At 41.1% G+C, this 25,542-nt stretch overlaps 1 protein-coding gene across 1 annotated transcript in view; it reads left to right on the top strand.

The window, feature by feature from the left end:
• LOC128747106 (transmembrane protein 132C-like) overlaps nt 1-25,542 on the top strand; it is a 145,854-nt gene that overhangs the window by 31,274 nt on the left and 89,038 nt on the right. The window contains exon 3 of the mRNA XM_053844689.1: nt 17,990-18,914. Within this exon, the coding sequence (XP_053700664.1) occupies nt 17,990-18,914 (925 nt within the window). The remainder of the gene's footprint in view (nt 1-17,989; nt 18,915-25,542) is intronic.

Here is a 25,542-nt window from a genome sequence, read left to right as displayed (position 1 = left end):
GTATTTCAATGACTGCCTTCCTTGTCACTCTGGGATGCAAAAGTCTGGAAAATAGTCTTCAGTTGATGCCTTGGTTATGGTTACGGTCAGTGTGAGAACGTGTTCCCTGCAATTGTATTTGCAAGGCCCATCTTCTTAAGAAGTGGCTTTTTAGAACATCTTTCCTGTAGTTCATCATAACGGAAATGACTGCATTGTACACCATTTGTGAGGTGGTTATTTGTCATTGTGAATTTGGATCTGGTGCTGCCATTTCTGGTTGTGTAGTTTAAAAGACATCCTTCTGACTTAAACCTGATTTGTTAGGGAATTGATACTGGCCGCATAAGTGTGTACATAACAAAATGTACTTATGAGGACTATGAATATCCAAGGCTGAAAATAGAAATGATGCGGAATGGTACTAGAAACATTAAAAACAGTGCTCACGCCAGCGGAGAAACTACTATGCTACGTAGTTTATTGTTTATTCATCATCATGTTTTCCCTCAATGGTTTTGTGGCTGTCATTATTTAATTTAAAAATCGTCAATGCCAATCATCTGTCTGTGTCTCAGTCTGTCTGTTTACATAATGGCTCAAAAATGGATTAACAGATTTCAATGGAACTTTCAGGAAACATTGATACTGAGACCAATGAGAAACATTAAATAATACGTAATGCCACAGCTTGACAAACACTGCAGTTCAACAAGAGATTCTTTACAAAGACATTATGCAACTCCATGTCACCATGAAGTCAACATTCTAAGCTACATTACAAAGTTTGAGGGGGCATTTCATATTAAAATCCAAGGAGACATGGTATAAGAGTGAGAAACCGTGAGTGACTGACAAGATTGTCGTCACCGCTGAGACACTGTGATGTGATGCTGAGGGAACTGAGTCCTCAGGTTTAGGTAGATCGAGGCGAGAGTTCTGAAAAGATAAAGAGCGAGAAAGATGAAGTGAGTTGATAATAAAGTTACAATGGAATCAGTGGCAAGACAGGCAGCGAAAGAGAAAAAAAAAAGATCAAACTGGGCACTTTCTGTTCAATAGCACTCATATTTACACCGCATGAGTTCCACGAGTGAGCACAACTTCAAGACGAGTAAAACAAGAATAGCAGCTTGAAGAAAATGGAAATGGATATAATTAAGTGTCAGCCACGGAACTGACAGCGTGAAAATACATTTTACTCTTATTTGTAAAAGTGCATCCCATCTTTAAATGTCAAGTGGCGCTGTTCCCCAAATATTCTACTGAATGTAAATTAATTTTCACAACACTGACTGCTGTATCACTGGTACCACAACTTCATTTGAGAGATTTGCACAGAAATTCTGTCAGGTTCTTGAAAAGAATAGTACCTTTTCAGCTGATTATTTAGAAAGTGGATCCTGAGATAAAGTCATGTGCAATGCTAAATGCTAAAATTTGCCCTCAAATATTGCTCACACTGGACCAAGACCGCAGGAGAACCAGTCCTGCCAGTACAAGAATACTTCATATAAAAAAGCTTTGTCTGTTCATTTATTACATTCGCAAAAGTACATTTTAAAGTACCACTGATTTGGTATGTGAGGTAATGCTGCAAAACAGAATCTTGCAGAAAAGTCAAACTACTCAAGACAGTGACTTGTGTTTTCTCCATCAGATGTGTCAAACAAAGAAAACAAATGCAAAGGTCATATTCTGGTCAGGTCTCTTTTTGGTGAGATCAATGTGATGTCTCTGCATGACCACATGAAAGGAGGGAGCGTTGCATTCATGGAGGAATGAAAAGCTCAGTTGTTTTGAGTCAACAAGATCAATTTCCATTTCGGAAGTGGCTCTGTGTAGTCTTAAAGAATTGCAGTCTTATGGGGCTCTTTCAGATAATATATATATTTGTCGAGTGTCCATTCAAGTTACAGACTTGGGCGGTTGCGCGGGTCTATAATAGGATGCTTGCTCAACCCAAGAGTTGGAACGGGAGAGAGATCGCTTAGAGATCGCTTCTTGGTTTGGAAAATCTTGGTAGAACCCCGATTTTTTTTTACATAACTTGGGATATTAGCAGCTTTCACGTATAGTCTGTCTCATTATAAGATTGTGTTGCTCTTTTCTATTATAGTTTCGACCACTGAACGTCACATGACATCTGTGTACACTACTTGAAGGCAAAACTATTTTATACCCCAAGATACAGTACTTTGTGTCTGAGTTTTGGCAAATGCTTTCATTCTTTATTTTAATTTCATTTTGACAAACAGTGACAGATCCAGAGACACAAAGTAATTGGGGACTCTGCTTGGATGCGTGCAGAGAATACTAACGCACAATCCCTTGGAGCCACCCGGTTTTGTGTCCAATTCTGTGCCAGCGAACAGGGTGTGCTGGTAAAACAGTTCCCCTCAACATGCCCCACAGATCTCTGCAGGGGGCCGAGCATGGATAGAGAACACACACACACACATGCGCAAATCCTATGATGCTGACCCATGTTACATTTTGATCTGTGCACACACATACACAAGTGCCACATACGTCCCTGCTGCTTGTAGTTGCACATAAACACACACTGGCCGACGTACAATCTGCATTCCTGAGCACACGAAGCCCCTTGTCCCAGAAAACAGAGTGACCTTTGAAGCCATCTCATCTCTGCCGGCACACGGAGTGTGGAACATCCTGTGTGGCTCAGAAATGAGTTCACAGCGTTGCTGAGCCGAGAATTGGAGTCTTGGAAAGATTGCCCAGCTATGAACACAGTGTGCATGAAGATTTTTGGGCCCGAGTTCAGACACCATTTACTCAGTGTAATGTGCTGTGATACATTGCTGGTCTGGAACATATGCGTGATTAGAAGCTGCTGGCAGTCTGGAACATTTACAGTTTTATTGCGTCTTGTGAAGTCCCTTTGTTGCTCATTCCGATGCATTTCTGATGACCAGGTAAATTAGCTGCTCCGATGGATGCCATAGGATTAACCACTACCTTTGTTCACGCCCTACGTCTGCTGATGATACAGACAAGAGGCAAGCCATTTCCTGATGGTCTTTTTTTTTTTTTTTAAACTTCCTTAAGTTAACTGCCTTAAGTTCTGTCCAAATTTGTACTTTGGTTCTAAGGACTGACACATGGGTGTTTCTTAACCCCTGAAATACTAGAAAAACACTCAGAGAGTGCAAACCTCCACCAACCAACTTAAGTCAAGCCACAAAAACAATCCTATAAGCTGGAGGTCCCTGCCACCGGGCCACGGACCGATACTGGCATGTGGGTCATTTGGCGGCTTACACGTTGCAGCGAATTAGTAAAGCCATACTTGACAAGCTGAAAGCAAATTCCGTCACTCCATATCAGCAACTCAGATGACAACCAGATTATGGCTTCCCGACGCCAACATGGCTTGTGAGGTGCCATTACTCTCAACAATAAACTGGTGAGTCAAAAGAAACACGATGAAATGCGTTGTTTTCGTCCATGTGTGTTCACTTCTTCTCCAGTGTTCCCTCTTGTCTAGTGTTCAGCTCGACCACCATTGTCTGGTGCATGGAGCTGATCAACTACCCGAGCAAGTTGTATCCAGCCACAAACCAAATTTTGGGTTTACGAACCAACTCTTTTCTTGTCTGAACACGCTGGCTCATTCAGAATCATGTTCGGGAACCGGCACGGAGCCATGTAGTTGTGGTTGCTTGACGTCTCTGAGCATCATGGGAACCATTCACTTTCATTTCACGTTACCGTAACTGAGTTTATTGTTGGGATTTATACCTCTTCATACACCAAACCAGTAAATTTACCAGTGTAACTCTGCCGGTAAGGTGGTTGCGCAAACCTGTATAAAGGAAGTGGATCATAATGTGCGTAATCCACTGCTTTCAACAGTTCCCATTCCGCTGTCTTAATTTGTCTCAGTCTCTTCCTTTGATGAAAATGCCAAAGCTCCCGTACTTTTTTCCTATTCTGGATAATAACAATTCCATTTTCCAGATCAATCTTTGCTATTCTGTAGAACCTGTTGCAAACTTGTCCCGGAAGTGCCCTGAACATTTTGTTGTTGGGCTACACGCACAAATGCAAAAAATGGTCCAATTCAAAATAATTTCTTCCTTGTCCCATTTTACATATTTACTGGAAATGGAATCCAAATCTGTAGACAACTTCAAGTTACACAGACAAATCAACACTATCAAAAACATAATCTCCTTGGCGCAGGCGATTATTGCTTCATGAGTAGTAATATCCACTGGTTTGGTGTTTTCCCTGAGGCGAGAAAAACCACAGCATTTGGTTTGATCTCAGTTTGTGTCATAGAGCTGTTAAAGCCTCCCTCTGGTCTGCAATGGTATCTGGTAGAATGACAAAACTGTGTTCTCTGCTTGGCAACAGTAAACTATGCTATTGTCTTTCATCGTTCTTCCCGCTGAAGTGACTATAAAAAAAAAATGAAAGCGCAGTCGTGGCCAACACAGCGCTTTGCCAAGCTGCGTAGAGTCGCGTTGCATGATGCCCACTATGACGCTTTTGGACTTCTCAGCTGGGCCACTAAAGCACAACAAGCCATTGAACGTGCGCCATATGCAAAGATACTGGTGGTTAGTCACTTGCTGAAAATGTCTGACACCTTCACTTCAGTTGTCAGGCTGGTTTAGATTTTGCTGCAACAGTCTTTAGTTTCACAATGTTAAATCGATCAACAGCGGTGGAGCTGCGCACAATGCTTCTGGTCAATGAAAGCAGACATGTCAGATGTTCCTCCGAGCTTTGAGGTAAAATTGCTCAACTTCTCCGATGTATTTTTGTTTGCTCCCTGTTCGGGCCGCAATGATAATAAGTCGCCTTGTTATTGATCTCCGCTCATCAACAGAGTGCTTTTGTTACACAGCCTTCCTGCTTTCTGGACACCCAGAAATGTGATGTGAATACTGATGTATGTGAGCATCAGTGTGCACAAGCTGATAAAGAGAATCAGGACAGGAAGTGCAACACTCCATCAGGTTATTGGAGATCAATCCAGCTGGTTATTATCATGTGCTGATGTGTACCTAGTTTCTGTCAAACGTTCATTAAGATTTAATGGAAGAAAGTGCCAACTAATTTATGCTGACAGCCAAAGTGATGTCTAAATTAAGAAAGATTGGATATTGATATGTAAAATAACCCGTAGCACGTGTGTTTGTAGCAAGTGACCATGACCTTATTATCACAATGGAAATTGTTAAGGATTGGAATGATCTCAAATGCAAGCCGTTGAAATGGTATTATTTCTTTTCTTATTCTTTATTATGTCTGATATTATTATTTTTATTTTATTATTGATTCAGATAATTTACTGTCGATTTATTCAGTCATTATCTTCACTTTATCTTGCTATTTGGGGAGAGCGTGGGGGACGTGAAGCCTCTCTGAGATTGACAGGTGAAAGGTGGTGGACAGCCTTGAGAGTCTGACAGTTCGTCATAAGACACAAATCGAGTCACTCGCAGAAGTGGACAGTTTTGAATCATCTTCTACTGTCCATTTCATTTTTGCCATTGGTGGATAGGCTTTGAAAAAGCAATCTTCGTGATTAAAATTATGAACTTCGTTGCCTAAATAATCAGTTCACAAAAGTAATTTTAATTTCTTTGATTTTGACATACATTTTTAGAGATAGAGAAGAAATAAAGCTCAACCCTTATTTTAGATTTTTCCTTGGGACCTTGCATATTTCTGCAAGCAGTGGTGTGCCGAAAAAAGACAGCTTTTTAAAGAGTGCCTTTGTGATGTAAAGCCATTTTTATGAGGTGCAATGTTTTGTCTTATGATGGCCGTAAAAAAAAGGAAAAAATATTCAGTGAAAAGCTTTTTTTTTTTTTTCAGCGAAACCCAAGGCAACTGTGAGGTAATTATCTGACTGAACCTTTCACAGCTTCTGTTAGTCACAAAATCTGGCATGAGAAGGATGAAGCCGACAAATAAAACTAGGACTGACTATTGAAAGGAAATGACAGACAGCCTTTCACTTGGCATCCTAATTTCCATTTCCCGCTTATTCCCCAAACCGCTAAGCTCACTCAAAGACACAAAATTCTCAGTCGCACTTTTGGAGGAGGTTACGGGTAAAGAAATTGGGCCGGGAGCTTTGCTTGCTGCGGGAAAAGACTGGGAAGTTCATCGGATTTCAGCGTTGCGGCACGGCACTAAAAGAACTGCCTGTTTTCTCGTGTTTGAGCGCACGTTAGGCTTCCTTTCGGCCATCAGAGACTAAGACTTCTCTCTTCAATGCTGTCTACCACCGCACTGCCGTCAGAAGGGTACATCTGTCCACCAGTGCCACTGATCAGCAGTCCACTGCATTTCAGCCGCAGGCATCTCTGAAGTTCTTCCGCATTAACAATGTATTTGGGCCGGGCTTCCAGATATTAAAGATGATTTTAGAGGCTTAACTTTTAATCATCTATTATTTGACCAGTGGGGCACATCCAGGCTCAAAAATATAAGTCGCTGTTGAGCAAGTTGCACAAGCATGGAATTAAAGTATTAGAGACGGAAGCTAAGTTTATATTTGAACGTAATTCCGTCCTTTTTGTGAGGTCTTAGTTAGTGTAAGACAAGGGGGATACACCAATAAATGTGTCTCTCACTCACTCCCTTTTCAAAGCCTCCATATTTTTTGTTGCTGTACTTTTGGCACAGTACTTGGAAGAAGGTGTTATTGTGTATTTTAAAAAAATCGAATGAATTAGATGTTACATAATTGTGATTAACTGCATTGTAATATTTGGTACTGGACCAAAATCTGTGAACTTGAACTTAAACGTCAAGGTGGATGTGCTTCGTCACTGAGAAAATACTTTGCTGCATGATGTGCAATCCTGAAGCTTTCTTAAACTCCGTCAGCACCGTCTCTTTCACCTTGGTTGTTTTGGTCATGACATGTCGTTGTTTGAGGTGCACTGAAAAATCTTGTCTGTGACTGAAAGTTTATACATGATGGATCTTTATTATTTGGTTCAATGAACAACTTTTCTCTGCAGTTAATTAATGGAAATTAATATTTTGAAATTCCCTGGCCTATTTTTTTTTCCCTCCCCCTAAAAGATTCACAAGTTTCAGCTTATCTGGCTTTTAGGATGATGGATGATTGTGAATTTGAAGTAATGCTTTTTCCCTTTCATTTTTGGGTTTGGCAATCAAATCAGGAAGCAAAAAAGTATGACTGGTGTCATTTCTATTTTCCCCGATGCTAAAATACATTCTGGAGTTTTGAACAGAAGGATCCTATGCTGTATGATACAAATGTTTACCTAATAAAAGTCAAGACACTTGGACAGAGTAAATAAAAGCGCTCATCAATATGATTGATATTATATTATTATTACATTAATAAAAATATGATACAAAGCTATTTTTAAGTGAACCAGATAGAACCTGCAGCCCCTCACTGGGAAAAAATAAATGTGCAAACAGACTAGTGTACCTACCCTGAACTATCCGTTACGCATGTTTGCTCGGCTCTGTCTTAAACGGTCGCTTTTAAGGTTTTTCTACAGTAAACACGTCAAACCTTGAATGATATGCAGCTACACGGATTGCCTGTACTCCTGCAGCTCCCACCAGCCCATGATTCATCTTTAAATCCTGCCTCCAACCAGCGGGTACATACTGTATACACCATTCAAACGTGTAAAGGGTCTATTTGTGCTCAAGCTTTACACAACAGATAGCTTAGGTTAATTTGAATGCATCTACCATTGCAGTGTTGGGATTATTTGTGGCATTTATTAATATTCCACTGCACAACAGTCAGGTTAGTAATGTAACCAGAGAGCGCTCTCTTTGTCTCAGTATACCACCAGTCTTGGCGCCACAACAGTCGACAAGATCATGAGGATGGAATGAAGGCATTTGTTTCTGTGTTTGGAGTTCATTTGTCAGTGCAATGCCAAGCCAACACTCTACCTCGGCCCAGCACCTCATTGAGCTGTAAATCACACTGGCAGGTTCAGTGACGGTTGCCACACAGCCAGTCTCATCATCCAGCAGATCACAGAGTGACTACATGATCCAGGAAGAATTCTAATGATCTTGTAGATTGAGCCAACAAGATTCCAAAAGACATTTAAAACCGTACAACAATGCTCTCTGTTTCCGATACACTTCCCCCCAACATTCGCCAGGTTTTGTATGACAAAGTGTGGGCTGCAATGCAGTAGTATGATCAATGGTCGCTCCCTGGCCTAGCTAACCCCTACCTCTGTCTGGCTTTGACACAGCATGCTACCAACAGCGTCCAGATATTCCATGGAAGGCGGAAAATGTGTTTCAGTTGAAAACCCAATGCGTCAACGTGCAACACTGGAGGTTGCTAATGCACTTCTCAGCATCAGTATGTTGGCCATGGGAGGGAGGATGTTAAATTTCAACAGCTCCTGCACCTTTCACAATGGAGGAACAAAAATGAGTGTTTTCTTAACTTTTCTTTTATTTATTTATTTTTTTTTTTTCAGGGAAAAAACGCTTGAAATAAAAATCCATGCAAATCTAAATGGAGCGACAAACTGCATGTTTTTCATCACACTGAGAATATTGCAAAAGCAGAACCGGTCAAAAATAATCACTGTCACTGACTTATTAATCGAGCAATATTATATGTTTTACTAGGCAAAATAACACAAAATATCTATGTTGTAAAGCATTTTATATTTTATCCTCACTTGTTAACAAACCTGTCCTCCTATTTCATTTCAGGTGCCTTCCTGATTTTTTTTTTTTTTTTTTAAATCAAACAGACCTGAAACAGCCTATATTTCTAGTATCCATACCATTTATACCATGTGGTACTTACAGTGCACAGGGTTTAATAAAATTGCATCACTACATAAAGACTAAAATGTCAATTTCTAAGGCTAAAACTACATGAAATTGCACCAAAAAGTGTGATGAAGGCAAATAAAAATTAAAATAAAAAAAAATGAAACTGGCCACCAGAAATGACACTACTGTTGACATATTTCTGACCAGAGAAATAACAATAATCACTCACCATTACACACTTGCTTATTCACTGCTGGTGTTACAGAGAGCTGGTGGCCAACCCAGGTACTTGGTGTAAAAGGCAGGTCATACCCTGAACAGGTCGCCAGCCTGTTGCAAGGTGCATGTACGTATTAAAGAACAACCATTCATGCACTAACTCACAGCTATTATGGAGTCATCAGTTGACCACTGGAACACATGCTCACTTGCCTCACGCTGGAATGATGACCTTTTGCATGCTTTGCTTTTCCTGGCATTTTTTTTGGGCAGTTTTCATACTCTAACCTTGCAAAACTGTCCAGATCATTGCTCATGTTGCCATTTCATTTATACACACACAGACACTGGAGTTTCCCCACCGGTTGAGCACATATGGAATCATTCAAATGAACTCGGAGTTGACACAATGAACATCTCTCTGAACATTTACACAAGCATTTACAAATGCCTGCATCTCTTTTGGACTGACTTCCAAAGTGACATCAGCATACACTGAAGGTCACAAAGTAAGTGGGCTGTCTTAAAGAGCAGAGAGCACATTGTTAGAGATGAAGACTTGGATTACCCCAGTGGGTGCCCTCTTCCGCGGACTAACTGCTGCTATGCGCTGCTCGGCACATTTAGCTGTGTTCCTTAAAGAGCTGTTGCTGCCCAGTTCATCTCATCTAAACAACCAATGTCTCCCGACTGCCTCCCTGGTCTGCCATTCACCTCCCTCTTCCCGGACACTGTATAGTGAACATTGCTGGGCCCATTGCCAATGGACACAATTGAAGTGTCATAAAAAGCCCATTTGCGTCCCAGTTGTGTCTTCAAGGCAGAAAGCTCAGAGATTTTTCTTCCTGCAAATGCCGCTCAATACTCATTGCTCCACCAGGAAGACGTGATGCTGTGCAGGATGAGGTTGAGAAAATGTTCCTACTGCAGACGGGGAAATGGTGAGAAGGCGCAGAATATTTCCCCCACTGGACAAAACAAATGGCCAAATGGGAACTTTATCTCTTTTATTCCCATTTATGTGTGTTTAAGATTCCAGAAACACTGGAATTACTTCCATCTATACTTGAAGGGAGGAGGCAGATGTCATTCAGTGGGAGTTACCTTTCCAGTCTTCCAGGCAGTTTGAGGCAAAAGGCAATTACAGATCAAGAAGCAGCAGTTTGTAAACAAGTCATTTTCTGCATTGTTTAAACTCTGCAATAGGCAATTACAGGAGCATCAGCACACAGCAGAGAAACTCAGCTAATCAGTGCTGTGAAATTTCACTTTTCCATCGTCCAATGAATAGACACAAACAAACTATGCACAGTTACATTTCTATGGTCTCAAATTTTCTAGTACAAACAACAAGGTGGCGTGGCATTTTGCACAACTATCCCATCTTCAGTCAGACTTTTGTCCACTCCAGGCCACCGTAGATTTTTGCTATTTGCGCCACCTCCTTGAGCTGATCGGGTTAAAATAATAAATATGGGACATGTCATCTCTTTCGCACTTTCTTCACCAGACCAGCATGATGCATCTAGTCCTTGCACGTCACCACGCACGCAAAACCACGGCGTGTGTGTCAATTACTGCTCTTCTCCGATTTGCTCAGTGTAGACACATATTTTAACAAATCATATATGACTCTTGCAGAAAAAAAAGTGTGCACCCAAAAGTTATCTCTGTCAAAATCCCTCCCCCAACTGACTCCCATGGATCTATCTATGTGCAATCATAAAAACATATGTTCATCTCCTTGGCCTCATAGACTCGGATGTTTACACGTATGTCACAAATAGCCTCCTCCAGAAGACATTGTGTCTATTGCAAATACAGTTCCCTGCAACTTCAATGAAACTTCTTCTGCAAAGAGTTATACTTGCAAAGACATTTTGCTTTCTACATCAATAAAATGCATGTTCCGACTTGAAATTTACTTAATAATTATAATTTTCCCAAAATAGCTACTGATATTTTTTTGTGTTGTACATCAACCACATCGAACATCGGTAACGCCCAGATGGATAAATGAAAAGAAAAAAAAAAAAGATAACTTTACAAAGGCATCTGTAAACACATAAGATATTCAATTGTTAAAATTTCAAGCACCTTTGTAAAGCCTTGTAATTGCTTTGAGCATGTATAATAGTTTATGTATATCAATTTTTGCATTCCCACGTATGAGCCAGAGTAAGTGAAAGAGGCCTCGATGTAGGTTGAGGACCAGTCTGAGGTAAAGGATAATCAGACAAATGAACAGAACTGGGACCATTAAGAGCGAGTTGACATTTATGGACGCATGTTTCATCTTTAACAATTCTGACATTTAGTTTTTTTTTTCCATTCAGCAGTAATATTCCTCATTTCCATTCATAATGTTTTGCTGAATTACACGATTCATGATTGATTATGGTTAGTCATGATTTCTCAGTGTTGAATCCTACAAAAACGAGTCATGTCTTCATTGGTTTTCCTCTCTTATAATTCTGACTGTATTTCATATGAATTGTAATATAAAGTATGAAACACACAAACCTTGGACTAATTGATTTGTTTGTTATTGTTTAGGTAACAATTTTGTCATATTAGATATTGTATTTTTTTCCCCAACATTGCTTATCTTCCCTTGCAAGATAGGGACTGTTCTGTCTTCACGCTTTTGTGTGTGTGTGTGTGTGTGCGTGTGTGTGTGTGCGTTTGTGTGCGTGCCTGTGCATCTATGGTGCGCGCTAAGAGAGTCACAGGAGAAAGGTGAATGACTACCATGCAGTAAATTACCTTTGTTCCATCCTGGGAATTTATTGACAAAACTCACCCAAAGGCCATTTTAAAGCTTAAGAGGATGGAGGCACTGTCCATCATGAATCAAGAAATATAAATAAAAAAAAGAAAAGGAAAAACAAAGAAATGGCATCTGTAAAGCAAACATGCGGCTTTATCCTCGACTGCCGGGACACAGTCCCTTATTTTCCTTCATTTCACTGAAAGGGGAAAATACGGTTCACCCTATTGATTGGTGTATAAATGTGTTGCCTAGCAATGAAAGATGAGGTGTGCTGTGCTTTTATGTGATCCGATTAACCTCCAGCTGAGCCTGGTTCGTCTGGAGTGTCATGGTGTATGTAGCTGTCACTTAGAGCGATTAGTGTGTTTTGTTGTTGTTGAGCTATCTCCTTGCACGTCTCACTTTCTAGGGTACTATGTTGCTCGCCAAAAATGCCTGTTTTCTAGCATGATACTGGCAATGCCAATTCTAAAACTCCACCGCAAAATATATTCAGAGATCGTGAAAAACAATTGTGTGGATGACGCACACATGGAACAAAGCAACTAATGTTAACTGCACATTTTCTAAACATGAACATCTGTGTTGTTTTTACGCATAATATTGACATACATCTATCTCCTCGATCAATGACATGGAGTCACAGTCTGTTTGTCATCCCGTGATGGGGGACTCAGTTAAGTGACTTGAATGAAGTCTGACGTCAGTCGCCAGATGCCTTATGACTTGACAAACAGTGATAAGACTTTTGACTTTGACATGCTACTTACTAAGGATGCTCCGATCGATTGGTCACCGATCATAATCGGCCAATTTCAGCGTGATCCGATCACTACCTGTCACTGCCGATCACAACAACCGATCACGTGTGACAGCCGTCGCTCTGCTGAAGCCCCGCTGTTTGCGACACGTCCACTCCTCCCTACTCACTGCTCACTAAGCAGCAGCATGTCTGCTGTGGAGGTTCTTTCAATGTGTCGTGTGAAGTTTGCATCCTGCAGCACATGCATGGGAAAATGCCGCGCAGCCTTCAAATTAAACACGCCATTTAAAGCACCAGCACTTGACAGAGCTCAGAGAGATTTCTGGGCTCATGAAAGTGAGACTGCTGGTTCCTCAGCAGCTGTTAGTGCAGCTGATGCTTAGCAACACCCGTCGGTCTGAGCGTGACGTTTGGAATGATAAGAAATAATTATTAATTTCTCCCAGCTAGATGAACAGCCTTTCTCAGGTGTACATTACGCAGAGACAGATAGGACTGGATCCGTACCCGTTTTGCAGAGTTCGTCACCCACTTGAATCTGAAACTTTTGAAAACATCCATAAATGCAGTGCTGTCTGACTCAGAGTCCCGCTACAGTATGTAAATATTTCATGGATGTAGCACAGTCTCGAGAGACTGACCTGCGACGTCTCACATCGAATTAAATGTTTAAATGACATGTAACATGTATAAATGATTACACCACGCATCACCCTCAACGCACTTTTAGCCACCAGAAGGGACCTGAAGGTGGCACCAGTGTTCCCTAAAGAGTTCTATTTGGATTCAGAACAAATAGAAGCAAGTAATGCAAGACCTCGCTTTTCCACTTTTTTCTCACCTGACATTAGTCACGTCCCAACTCTATAAGTCAATAGTGGCAAGACTTTAGTATAGGGTTGCAAATGCATTTCATTGCAACCATTTCCCACTGTCACCCACAAGATGTTTTTGTGGTCGTTGCCACGTTTTTAATGATGGATGTTGATAAAACAGTTTCACATACACAGAACAGTGTTTTAAAATAGTTCAAGTATGTATTTACGCTGATGAGTATGTTTGTGCGAAGGAAGGAAAACAGTGTGACGGAAAATTATGCCTCAGGTTCAGGGGCTACAGGCACCACACAGGTTAGGTGAAGGAACTGAGGAGAACATGTTACTTGTAAAAGAAACACACTGTATTCCTTATTTATTTCAATCTTCAGCACACACCTATCCACCAGCAAGTCTCACAATCCCAAGAGGGATTCATGAGCTTTATTTGACACTGGATAAATATGTATAGAAGTGACTTTATGAAAGTGTTTTGCTATCCCTCTCCTTCAAGTTAAAGTTATTTTCATATTAATGCCACAGTGTCATTGTACTTCACATATGGGAATCATTCTCTGTCTATAATTTTATTTTGAAAATATTGCACAATTTTTCACCCAAACTTATATCCAATAAATCATTTGTTTTCACTGTATTCACCATTTTCCTCAAACAAGGTTTGTAGTTCATCTATCATTGAGTACATAGCGAAATATTTTGGCAAATAAAAGTTCAGCACTTTAACACAGTGGTCTTCCATCTTAATAGTTAGTTTAATAACTGGACTTGCTTGAGCAAAGCTATGACTTCACTCGAGACTTATAAAAATGTTAAATATAAATATAATAATGGGCTTTTGTTGTGACATCTACCACCCACAGTCCCTGCGTGATCATCTCTTTAAGAGCAGGAATTCCTTCACAAATGACTGCTGAGATTACGTTTTAAGTCAGAGTGAATCTGTAAGTAGTACATTTCTAAACTTAGCGTTTGCAGCTTGATGATTACTTGTGACCTCCAATTTTGGGGGGAATGTTCTTATGAATCCAATGGAATAACCTATGTAGTTGACCTCTCAGGTTTTCAGTTTCGCAGTGATGTAACAGCTTAAAGGGCAAGCAATTTGAACTACATGTTGAATATCCTCAGCTCTGTGTGCACTGCAGACTCAACCACAAACTATCTTTGATGAGGATTTTTATCTTCTTGACTTTGCCTGTGGCATTTTCTCTATCGAAGAAGAGGCTGACATTTATTGCCAGGGTTCTTTTCAGCTCCCAAATACCTGCTTTTATTCTGTAATTCTTCAGTTTAGAGCTACACAGCTGCTGACCCATAGTGAGTTTATTGATCAGGAGTGTGTTTTATCTCTACAGAAAGGTGCAGATGGATCAGTGGGAGTGATAGAGGAAAAGATCCGTTGCCACCAAATGGCTTTTTTCATGGCCGTCTTATTGTTTTGAAATGAGAGTCAGTGAGCAAAAATAGGAAATGTGCATAGTTTGAGGAGCCATTAGCTATTTGACAAACAGACATGTCAAAAAGCTGCATCTTTTTTTTCGACCTGCACGATGAAAAACGTCTCACAGTGGAACACATCTTTATTTGAAAATAAATGTCTGAGCAGTACTTTACGGATCAAAGCTGCTTGTAATGTCTCTCATGTACCCTGAAAAGATAAAAAAAAAAAAGAATAATATACCTTACATGTAGGACATAATTTTACACAGATTTTATTTCTTTTTTATTTATTTATTTTTTTTTACTAAATCTTCGATTAGCATAGGATGAGTAAATTTTAGTGAGCTATCAGTGATTAAATTATTAATGAATAGGAGTGATATTTGTGCTTAAAAAACAGCGAACACACTTGTTACTATGAACCTTTGAGTCTGTGTGTTGATGAACTGGATGAGTCGCTACACTCTAGTCAATTCTGTGAAGTTGGATTGGTAATTGTTTTTGAAATGTAATAACATGTAACAATGTAATAATAATAACAATAACAATAATAATAATAATAATAATAATAATAATAATATGCTCCGATTTGTAGTTTTTTTCATGAAGTTCTCATCTGAACACTTGGTTGAACAGAGGTTACATGAACGAAGCCCATTGTTACATCACGTGTGCCTGTATATAATATAAGCTTTTTCAGCTTTAAGGTGTTTCCGTTATTTTGTCCATATATATATATATATATATGATACCACATATGGCTGAACTTCTTTCACGTTTGCACACATGAATGTTATGTTGCTGGCATGTATAACAATCTCGGTCCTAGGTTAAGCATATGTATAAACATAAGTTAAGACCTAAGTGTTCAAATGGTCATATATTCCATTTTTATCTGAGCTATCAAGTGAACCACTTTTGTAGTGCTCTGTAGCTGCATCTGGCAGGGACGTGCGGAAAACGCATTAAATGCATAACTCCAGTGGACTCCATGGATCACACTACATGAATATAACATCAAGACATTAAGTCCTGAACGCAACATCTGTCTAATGATGAGGCTGGGCCTGGTTCAGCTGGATGTTTGATATGTGATCAGACTGCTGTCGGCGTCCTGAGGGATTGCCGGGGCCGTGAAATCCTCCAACATGCGTTTATAGCCAAGATTTACCACGGGGGTTAAGTTATGTGCACAAATCATTTCCTTTTTCATTTGCAGAAACAGTCCAGCAGACATGATTTACAAGTACAGTAGCAGCTGACATCAATTCCAAGGACAACTTCAGACCACAAATCACTCGGGCTTTCGCCTCCTGATTGTCAACATACTACTAGTGTCGCAGGACAGACATCTCCGGAATTAAACGCAGCATTTTCATACTGTAAATAGGCGTTTGAGTTGCATCTGACACCAAGAGTAAGAACTAGGACAGCGTGTCGCATCCCTGAGAGACACAGGGAGAAAATATACATAATCCAGTGCCAACTAGACCTGCTCTCCTTACAAAGCTTGCTGTGTGTTCAGGTCTGGCAACAAGACCCGGCATGACTCATAAGCTTAGACACTGATCTGTAACAAACCACTTGACATTTAGATGAATTCTGGAGACACCGCTTTAAAAAGCAAAACAATTTCATTTCTGTTTGTTTTGCTGTGTCTGTAAACTCAACGTAGATGCAGAGCTGATTCCAGTGACAGATAAAAGTGAAACCCACACTTCCCTCTCCCTTAGACATTTTGGTCAAAATTGTCATTGTATTTGAAATGGGAGATGTGTTTTTTTCCTGATAAAAGTGCCAAAAAAATTTTAAAAAGTAAGCGGACACGGCAAAGCGATTCATTGACAGTTGCTTGTTAATAGTTTTTTTGCTCACAGTTATCTCTACAGAAAATTCAAACAACAAGAAGAAGAGTAAATGAATGGTTGTATTGGTTTATGATCTGCTGGGGATCATCTGTGACTGCTAGGTGATATTGTGTGACTATATATGTACTTTTTAAGCAAATAAACCACATGCAGTATTATTTCAAAACAGGAACATACTTGGAAGAGTTGCCTCAAACTTGCTTGAATCTCTTGTATTTGTTAATACTTAAACAGACTTTTAACTTTTGGTGGTTTTCTGCATTACTCTGACTGCTTTTACTTTGTTCTTTTTACAAATACTGGGACCATACTTTAACATAGGTTGATGGCCAGCGTGACTCTACAATAATAGAAAGGTCTCCTTTGTGGTTTCTGACCATGTTGTGAATGTGTACACATTTTCACTGCTCAGTGAATGCTATCAAAGTCGCACATTCTGCTCTCCATATTGCATAAACTAGAGATCTGTAATTAGGTTGTCTGGCATTCAGCCAACTAAATTGTCAATTGGCATGAAAACAAACACTGTTTTCCCAATAAGTTGGAATTCATTTAGCGGTGGTTTTGCAAGAACAAATTACAAGATTATTATCAACTCTGTTTCTGTTGAAATTTACATCATACGCAATATACACAGCATTAGCTGCCTGTTTGATGAGCAGGCGCAAATATTGTTTCATTTGTGTTGGGGCAATGAAATCCATTATTTCAACCATGACAATTTATATAAACTGTAAGTGCCTCCACGTTTGAGAATGTCGGATAACAGGCGGCTCTTACTCTGAGATTACTGTATGAGCGGGGAGGGTTGCCCTCACCTTTCGCTCCATCCACTCACTAGCTCACAAACCTGCAATTGGAATAAAAGGAAGGGTATTATTATTATCAATGAACAGCTGCTTGATCACTTGCTTTTTTTTTCTGTTTTTACCTGAATTGCCCTTTTGAACTGCGGCTTGTTTGTCAGTGCATGGCTCTGTATAATCCAGACATTGGTTCCGCTCATGGATCAGCACAAATCACAGCTATGCCACATTTCCCACAACACAGAGGACAGAAAATCAATGAGCTCTGGTGGGTTTCTCCATCAGTACAAATATCTCAGGCTTGATCGCAGATACGGTGGAGTGAATTTGTGGAAGCAGGAGGTGAAAATGGGTTGGTGGTTGGGTTCTAGTGCATCAGGGTAAACGTGACTCACTACTCTCTCAACTTACTCTGAGGAGGATACAGTTCCCTGCCACTGAAATGTATGTATCATGAAGCACTGTCTTACTGTATTATCACATGACCATGTTTTTGTCTTTTTATTTTCCAGTGGTGGACAGCAGGTTGATCCTTGAGGGCAATCAGAGATACGGTCCAACGCCCATCTATCTACCTGTCACCTACAAGATCCTTAACGCTGAGACAGCGTTTTTCCTGCATGAAGCAAACCAGGATTTAATGAGGAACTCCAGCCTGCAGGCCCGCACCGAGTCCTTCTTCATCCACAAGGCACGGCAGATGCCCTTCATCAATGCTAGCTACGGGCCATTATCTGTCCAACAACCAGTCCCTCTGGAGTTACTGCAGCCAATGCCAGGCCCTTTCAACACGCCGTCCTTCACAGCATCTTCAGAACCAACATCTGCCTCGTCACCACCTCCGTTCACGTTCAACTGGAAGGTTCACACCTATATTATCAGTGAAAGGATTCACCCAAGTTGGCCAAAGGTGCAAGTGCTGTTCTATATTGCAGGGAGGGATTGGAGCGACTACAGTGCCATCCACAAAATGCCTTGCATCTGGATGTTTGCGTTCCATGAGACACAAGAGGTGCGGGGGACATGCAGGCTTAAAGGTGAACTTGGGATATGCGTTGCTGAGCTTGAGCCGCTTGCAAGCTGGTTCAGCCCGCCCACTGTCAGGCCAGGACGACAAAGGCTCTCTGAACAGACTCAAGGAACACCAGTGGAGCTCTACTACATTATTCAAACGACAAACGGAGGCGAATGTAACTCTGAAGGATCAAGGAAAAGCGACCCTATGCACAGCGATCAGCCGAGGCCGATCGGCTACTACGCGGGTCACACGCCGATGCGGCGCATTGGAAGTGTCCGACTGTTCCAGCCGCTGTCGGAGCTGAAGCTCGACAATGATTTTGTGGTGATGATCCCATCCAAACCCATCAGACAAAGAGAAACAATATCAGCTTTTCTGTCCTTGTCGACTCTTTCATCAGTCCAAATCTTTACCCTCAGGTGAGTTTGGCTTGCTTTTTTGAGTCTGCCATGCACCGATGTATTCACCCCTAGTGATACCATGCATTCATGAACCTATACAGCCATGATCTTCTGTACTTGCATTTGTTAGAGGTTGACTCCTAACTCTGGAAGTCTGACTCTTCTCTCCATACCCCACAGCTTATTCAGTTCATAATTTTGCATTGATAATAAGAAGAAATAATGATTCAAAAAGTCAATGGGGAAGAAAGAGATGACAGAACCCAGAAATAAATGAAAGAAACATAACAACCACGCATCATCTGTACCATCTGCATCCTCACTGATGACTTCTCCTCATTTAGCTGATGTAGCTTTGTCGTCAATCACTTTAGATTCAATGACTGTCACATGCAGAAATATGTGTTCGCCTGTGTGTTCATAGCCAGATCTGAGCGATAAAGGTGCACGTTTCAACATGTAAACTGTATTTTGCCAGCTTGTTGGTGATTGAGTTTACAAGCTGACACATCAATTATGTCTCTGTGCTGTTTATGAAGATTGTTCTGCACATTCACCTTCAAAATTGCTTGTCTGAGGAAAACTCCCTCCGAGGTGATTCCATTTAAGATCAGCAAAGTTGTCATTGATTCATTGGCGGTTGTCTCAGAAGAATTACTATTCAAAGTGACTGTAATTGCTTTGTGTTGCGTGATGCAAATGAAGGAGTAAGGTATGTGCATTTTCCCCCCCAACCCTCTTGCATTTACGTTCTAAATCATCAGATGGGACTGTTAGGAGGCTCAGTGTGGAGCTGTGACAAGAATCGCTTGGAAATTTGTCAATCCTGGGTGAGCGGGAAATTTGCCAAAAAGCCTCCTTGCTTTTTTTTTTCTCTCTCCCAGCCAAGTGATGATGAACTCCCTTGAAGTATTTGCGCTCACAGTGTGTGTTTATCACTTTTGTCAGCATGTGCGTTAACTGGAACTTTGAAGGCAATTTCTTCACTAAAGAGCAGAAATGTTCCACTTGGTCTCTCACAGAAGTGTATTCTTCTCATGTTTTCGACTGGGTGAGTGCAGATTTAAGGTTCTGCCAAAATATCTTGTTACATTAAACAGAAAGTTTAAATCTTTAAGTGTTGGAAAGTACAGACAGCCCATTTCGGACTGCCAACTTCCAGGCCTCTATAAACAAACACTGCAGATTCCAAACTTTGCCTACACACTTGCAGGTGTGAGTGGTGCTTATACTGTGAATCGCTTAACAATCAATTTTACCGGTTTAAGATGTTGACCTGTTGTTTCGCAAAGATTGTTTTGTACAACTTTTGTTTTTGTGCTGGAAAAAAAAAATCTGTCTTGAATGGCTTGCACCTGATCCTCCATTTGTGCTTGGCTAAGCAATCCTTTTAAACCAGTCCTTGTTCATGGGCAAACTATGAGTTCAGCAGACGGGTAGCGAATAAGATACAATATTCAAGGAATAAAAAACATAATTTCAGAGATTAGAGAGGTCTAGGTTGTGAGACATTTTATACAGCGTCTTGGTTGAGACGCTGGATTTCAGTGTAGAGTCAGTTGTTTAGGGTTGTACTTTTGATCTCCTTCACCTTCTCCCTCTGAAGGGTGCTTGTCACTGGAAATTCTCAGAAGTTACTGTGAAATGCCAACGCATCTTTTTTGCCTCTTACCGGAATGACAGAACTCACCTACCAGCAATCTACTGAGTCTTTTCGTTGGGTGGAGGTAGGGGTTATTCATTTTTTGTATTTGACAAAACAAATGACATATCTGAGTCATAGTTTGGTAAATAAAATTAAATTGATCAAATTAAAAATAAACTCGGCCAGCCTTTTTGTTGACATTTGGCTCGACCGGATACAAAAATTCTTAATCTTTGATTTGTTTAGACCTTTTTTTTTCCCCAATTTTAAAAAACAAACTTTCCTCCAACCCACTTTCTTTCTCAAGGTGACAGCCTCCCATTAAAAATGTTCTCTTAGGCAACCACATTTGCTGTCTCAAACTTGTGTGGTTTGACTGTTATATTATTTCATTTCCCCAACTCAATAAAATAAAATAAAAAATCCTTCCATACCTGTAAGTTGTCCTCTGGAGAACTGGAGATTTTGCATCTCTATGCTGACTGATGTCATTTACAGCAGTAATTGTTTTCTGGTTTGTTTTAAGGTATTGGTTTCAAAAATGTTGATTTAAATGTAAAAAAAGATTGCGTCCTCAATATGTTGGGGTCAAATAAGTGGCTTCTTACTTACGTCACACTGACAGAAAATCAAAGATAGGCGATAACCCTCAGAAGGATGGGCTCTGCAGTGTGCCAGTTTGAGCCCTGGATCTCAGACGGTGTGATGGAGTGAGTGTGTCTGGGTTGCTTTGCTAAGTACGCTGTGTCCATGTTAGCGCACGAGTCGTCCGATGTTTGACGATGGGCTGTTGTGGGTGTGTTTATGGACCGCTTACTTTACAAGTAGCTCTGATCTGTTTTCTCTCAGCAGCAAAGGGATCATTAACTATTTACAGTGTGTTTCTCCAGACGCCCTCGCTCCTCTCCCCCATTATCTCCTCACTCTCTTTTAATCCATCTCCTCCTCCAATCTTCCTCCACAGCTTTGTTCAAGACAAAAGCATGCATAGATTCTTCTAGGAGTTTTTTTTTCCCCCCTTTCTTTCTTCCATGTGGTACTCATTCAACTTTCACCAGCTACTCAGAGTTTGCTTTTTAAGCTTGTGCTTCTTTTGAATGGTGCTTGGTGGTCGAATGCCTGATCAAGGAAGTTTTTGTTTTTGTGATCTGGTGCCTTTTGCTTCAAGGTTTGACTACAACAACCAGTTTTCCATTGAAAAGAGTTGAGAGCTCCTCTGGTAATTGTATTCTGGAAGTGATGCATATATCACATGAGCTTGTTTGGGTTTATTCAACATAAGATGAGAATCAGCAGTGTGCATTGTTTTGGTGATGGTAAAGATGCTGACGCATCTCAATGATCTCCTGGAAGCCATTTGGATTGGTTTCCGTCCGCTGCCGGTCACTCGTCCGAGCATGTTCAGAACCTGCAAATCAAAAATTGGGAGAAATCACTCCTGAGGCGTCACTTAGAAACTATCAACAACATCAACATCGGGTCTCCTCAGGGCTGTGGTCTCTCTCCATGTTCTTCTCTCTGTACACTAACTGCTGCACCTCCAGCAACCAGTCCGTGAAGCTGATCATCATCGGGCTCATCTCAGATGGAGATGAGTCGGCTTACAGGAGGGAGGTGGAGCGGCTGGTGTCCTGGTGCAGCCACAGCAACCTGGAGCTCAACGCCCAAAAGACAGTGGAGATGGTCATAGACTTCAGGAGAGTAACAGTTTCTATGTCCCCTCTCGTGTTGGCTGGTTGGCCTATTCCTATTGTGGACTCCTTCTGCTTCCATGGAACCACCATCAGTGAGGACCTCAAATGGGAGCCAACCATCAGGTCCCTCATCAAGAAGGCCCAGCAGAGAATTTTCTTCTTGAGGCAACTATGAAGACTACGACTCTATCACAGTCTGGTACAAAAGCGCCACCTCCAGGGACAAGAGCAGACTGCAGCGCATTGTGCGTTCTGCTGAGAAGGTGATCGGTTGCAGCCCACAACCTCTTCAGGACCTGTATGTCTCCAGGACCCAGAGGCGTGCAGGTCGGATCAGAGCCGACTCTTCTCACCCTGGACATGGACTGTTTGTTCCTCTTCCCTCTGGCAGGAGGCTACGGTCGATCCAGACCAGAACCACAACTTCTTCCCCTCGGCCACCAGACTGTTGAATTTGTGATCAGCCTTTGTATTTAATTTAATTTTATTTTATTTTATTGACAGCACTTTATTCCGAAGCACTTTCCACATTGGTGGAATCACCACTCACCATGGCCATAAATTTGATTCTGATTCGATTCTGATCTTCAAGTGGCTTTTGCATCCTACGTCGGTGCCGAAGTCGGCCTTCCGTGTGATGTGACTTCAAGTCACTGACACGGACAGTTGATATAAGCTCTATGCCCTGAACTGCGAGCCTGTAGCTCCAGTAGAACAAAGCTTGCCAAGCATTACTGACTAACAGGAAAAATATGAGACAATGATTAAATATTCTGTTCCATTTACATCTTTTCATTTTAAATGAGACCACAAAGTCCGACACATATTTATCCAAGTGTCAGGCTCTTTGTGTTCTCTAATTTATTGTATTTTAGATCCTAACTAATTTAATGACGTTTAAATCGTGGTAATTACAAGCAATTAGATGCGGTGGAAACAACTCATGTGCATCAGCAGTCAGGAAGGTGCACTCGTGCACTCCTGTCTCTCGATACATATTTAAGCTACCTTAACACACACATGCAGGCGGGAACCTGCTGGCTGCAGACTGTAAAGTCACGGTGTGTTTGTCATGCGAAAAGCTCCCGGTGGAGTCGGTAATTCCCTGCTCCCTGCCTCATTAGCCATGGAGGGAACGGTGTAACAGGTTGGAAAAGGTTCTCCAGCTACCCCTTATTCAACATGCAAATGAAAACACAATTTCCTCCTGAACAAATTAACAGGCTTTTCAAAAGATAAATTGCCCCAGCTGTATTGTAATTTTGACTAAACAATCCAACAAATTTGCAAAGATCCTCCCCGCGGGCTCTCCTGCTCATGAATGCAGATTAGTTTCTGATATCTGCATACACAAAGGTATAAGTTTGGGCGGAGAGATAATGCTGGGATTTGGTGGTGTTTTTAGGATTATGCTTTGAGGAAAGAAGTGAAATTATCCAATCTTTGTCTTTGTGTGTAATTCCAGAGTCCTCACAACACCTGATCCTTGACATCACAAACAGCCTCTGTGAATCAGTGATTGGCCTTTTTGCAGGAGAACAGATAAAGATGTTCTCCTGAGGGTAAACCTGTGATTTTGGCTGCACTAACCAGTGATTCAGCTTTCACTGAAGGTCACCCAAGATCAGTTTGGCTCTTGTCCATTTCCTTTTCTCACATTTGGTTTTTTTTTTTTTGTATTTCAACAGCTGGGATTGCAACCATATCTGCAATACTTTCAAATGTCATCTGTCTGTTCAAACTACTTCATAGACATTAAAAAATCCTGAAATATTTTTGACTAGAGATGCTCAGATCGATTGGTCACCGATTTCAGCTTGACCGGTGAATGCCGATAACTATCTCTCATGGCCGATCACATGTGACAGCCGACGCTGTGATGTAGCCCCACTGGTTGTGACGCGTCCGCTCCTCCCTTCTTGCTGCTCACTTTAGCAGCAGCTGTGAAGCAGCATGTCTCCTGTGAAGGTTCTTTCAATCTGTCATTAAAGTTTGCCATTCAAAGTTCCAGCACTTGACTGAGCACAGAGTTTTCCAGGCTCATGAAAGTGAGACCGCTGGTTCCTTAGCTTCTGGCTGTTTGCGCAGCTGACGGAACACCCGCTGGTCCAAGCGTGACAATCGGAACGCTAAGCTAAGCTAGCAAGTGCTATACATCTCTGATGCGATCCACACTGAGTCTCTCCCCAAAAGACCACACAACAATTGGTGGACGGGTAACAGTTGCCTCTGCAATTGGACTTCAAGATAATATACCCGAGACTGCAGAATAGTGTATGCGCGGCGACAGATGTTCATCTTATTGTGAATATCAGCTCTAAGTTTTGAGACTACTGTTTCATTATAATGAGCAGCAAACCATCGTCGTGAACGCAGGTAGGGACATTATAGTTCAAGCACACGCTCTAGAGTCACAAACATAACTTAAACATTATCATGCAGCAGGTAACCAGCAGCTGCTAAAAACACTCAGTTATAGTGTGTTTACTAAGGAAGTATCAAGAAGGGCACGTCCCAGTTATGACTGCGTATTGTGTTTGAAGCTAACTGATGTCTGGCCCGGGGATACCACAGAAGCCTTTGCGGGTAATGATGACCCCCCACCGAGGTCTGACAGAATTTCGGATTGCCAGCTAGATCTCTCACCTTCTGTCAGATTCAGCTCATTGCTTAGTTCAAATGTTAAAAACGGATGTATCAGCGTCCGATGATAATCCTTTGATTGATGAATCGAGTGGAACTGAGCAGATTGGTGAAGGCCAGTGTTCAAAGTATTCAAAAATGTTTTTATAGCTATGTGTATTTATTTGTATGCATTCAAATTCCTGTGTAATTCCTCCTCACATTTTTCATTTTTTTTTGATGCATTTTAATTTTTGACTTCATAGATATGTAATTACATTTAATGCACATAGTTGTGGGGAGCCTAAGTCACACCCTTCTACTTCCGCCTCATGGGACCTAACTTAACAAAAAATATGAACTGGAGTCAATGGAGAGATAAATATTATTTTCTGATCTTGACATATACCATAGATCTCACACATGACTTCTGAGGAATTGATAGATACATTCTAATGGCGTGACTGCCTGCTTTTCCAATAAAAAGGTGCTTTAGATTTTGTGTGATATGTAGCAGTGAACTACAATACTTGCTGCATCATGCCGGACAAGCTTTACAGGCTCACGGCAAGTGTTTAATAATGTCAGCTAATGTTTGCTAGCGTCTGTTTGATCGCTTAGTACCTTTAGAATATGCCTTTAGGCTGTGACATCAAAGATGCTCAATACCAAAAAATACTGAATA

This window comes from Synchiropus splendidus, chromosome 1 (genome assembly GCF_027744825.2).
Source record: "Synchiropus splendidus isolate RoL2022-P1 chromosome 1, RoL_Sspl_1.0, whole genome shotgun sequence".
Classification (NCBI taxonomy): Eukaryota; Metazoa; Chordata; class Actinopteri; order Syngnathiformes; family Callionymidae; genus Synchiropus; species Synchiropus splendidus.
This window is presented reverse-complemented; position numbering and strand designations above follow the sequence as displayed.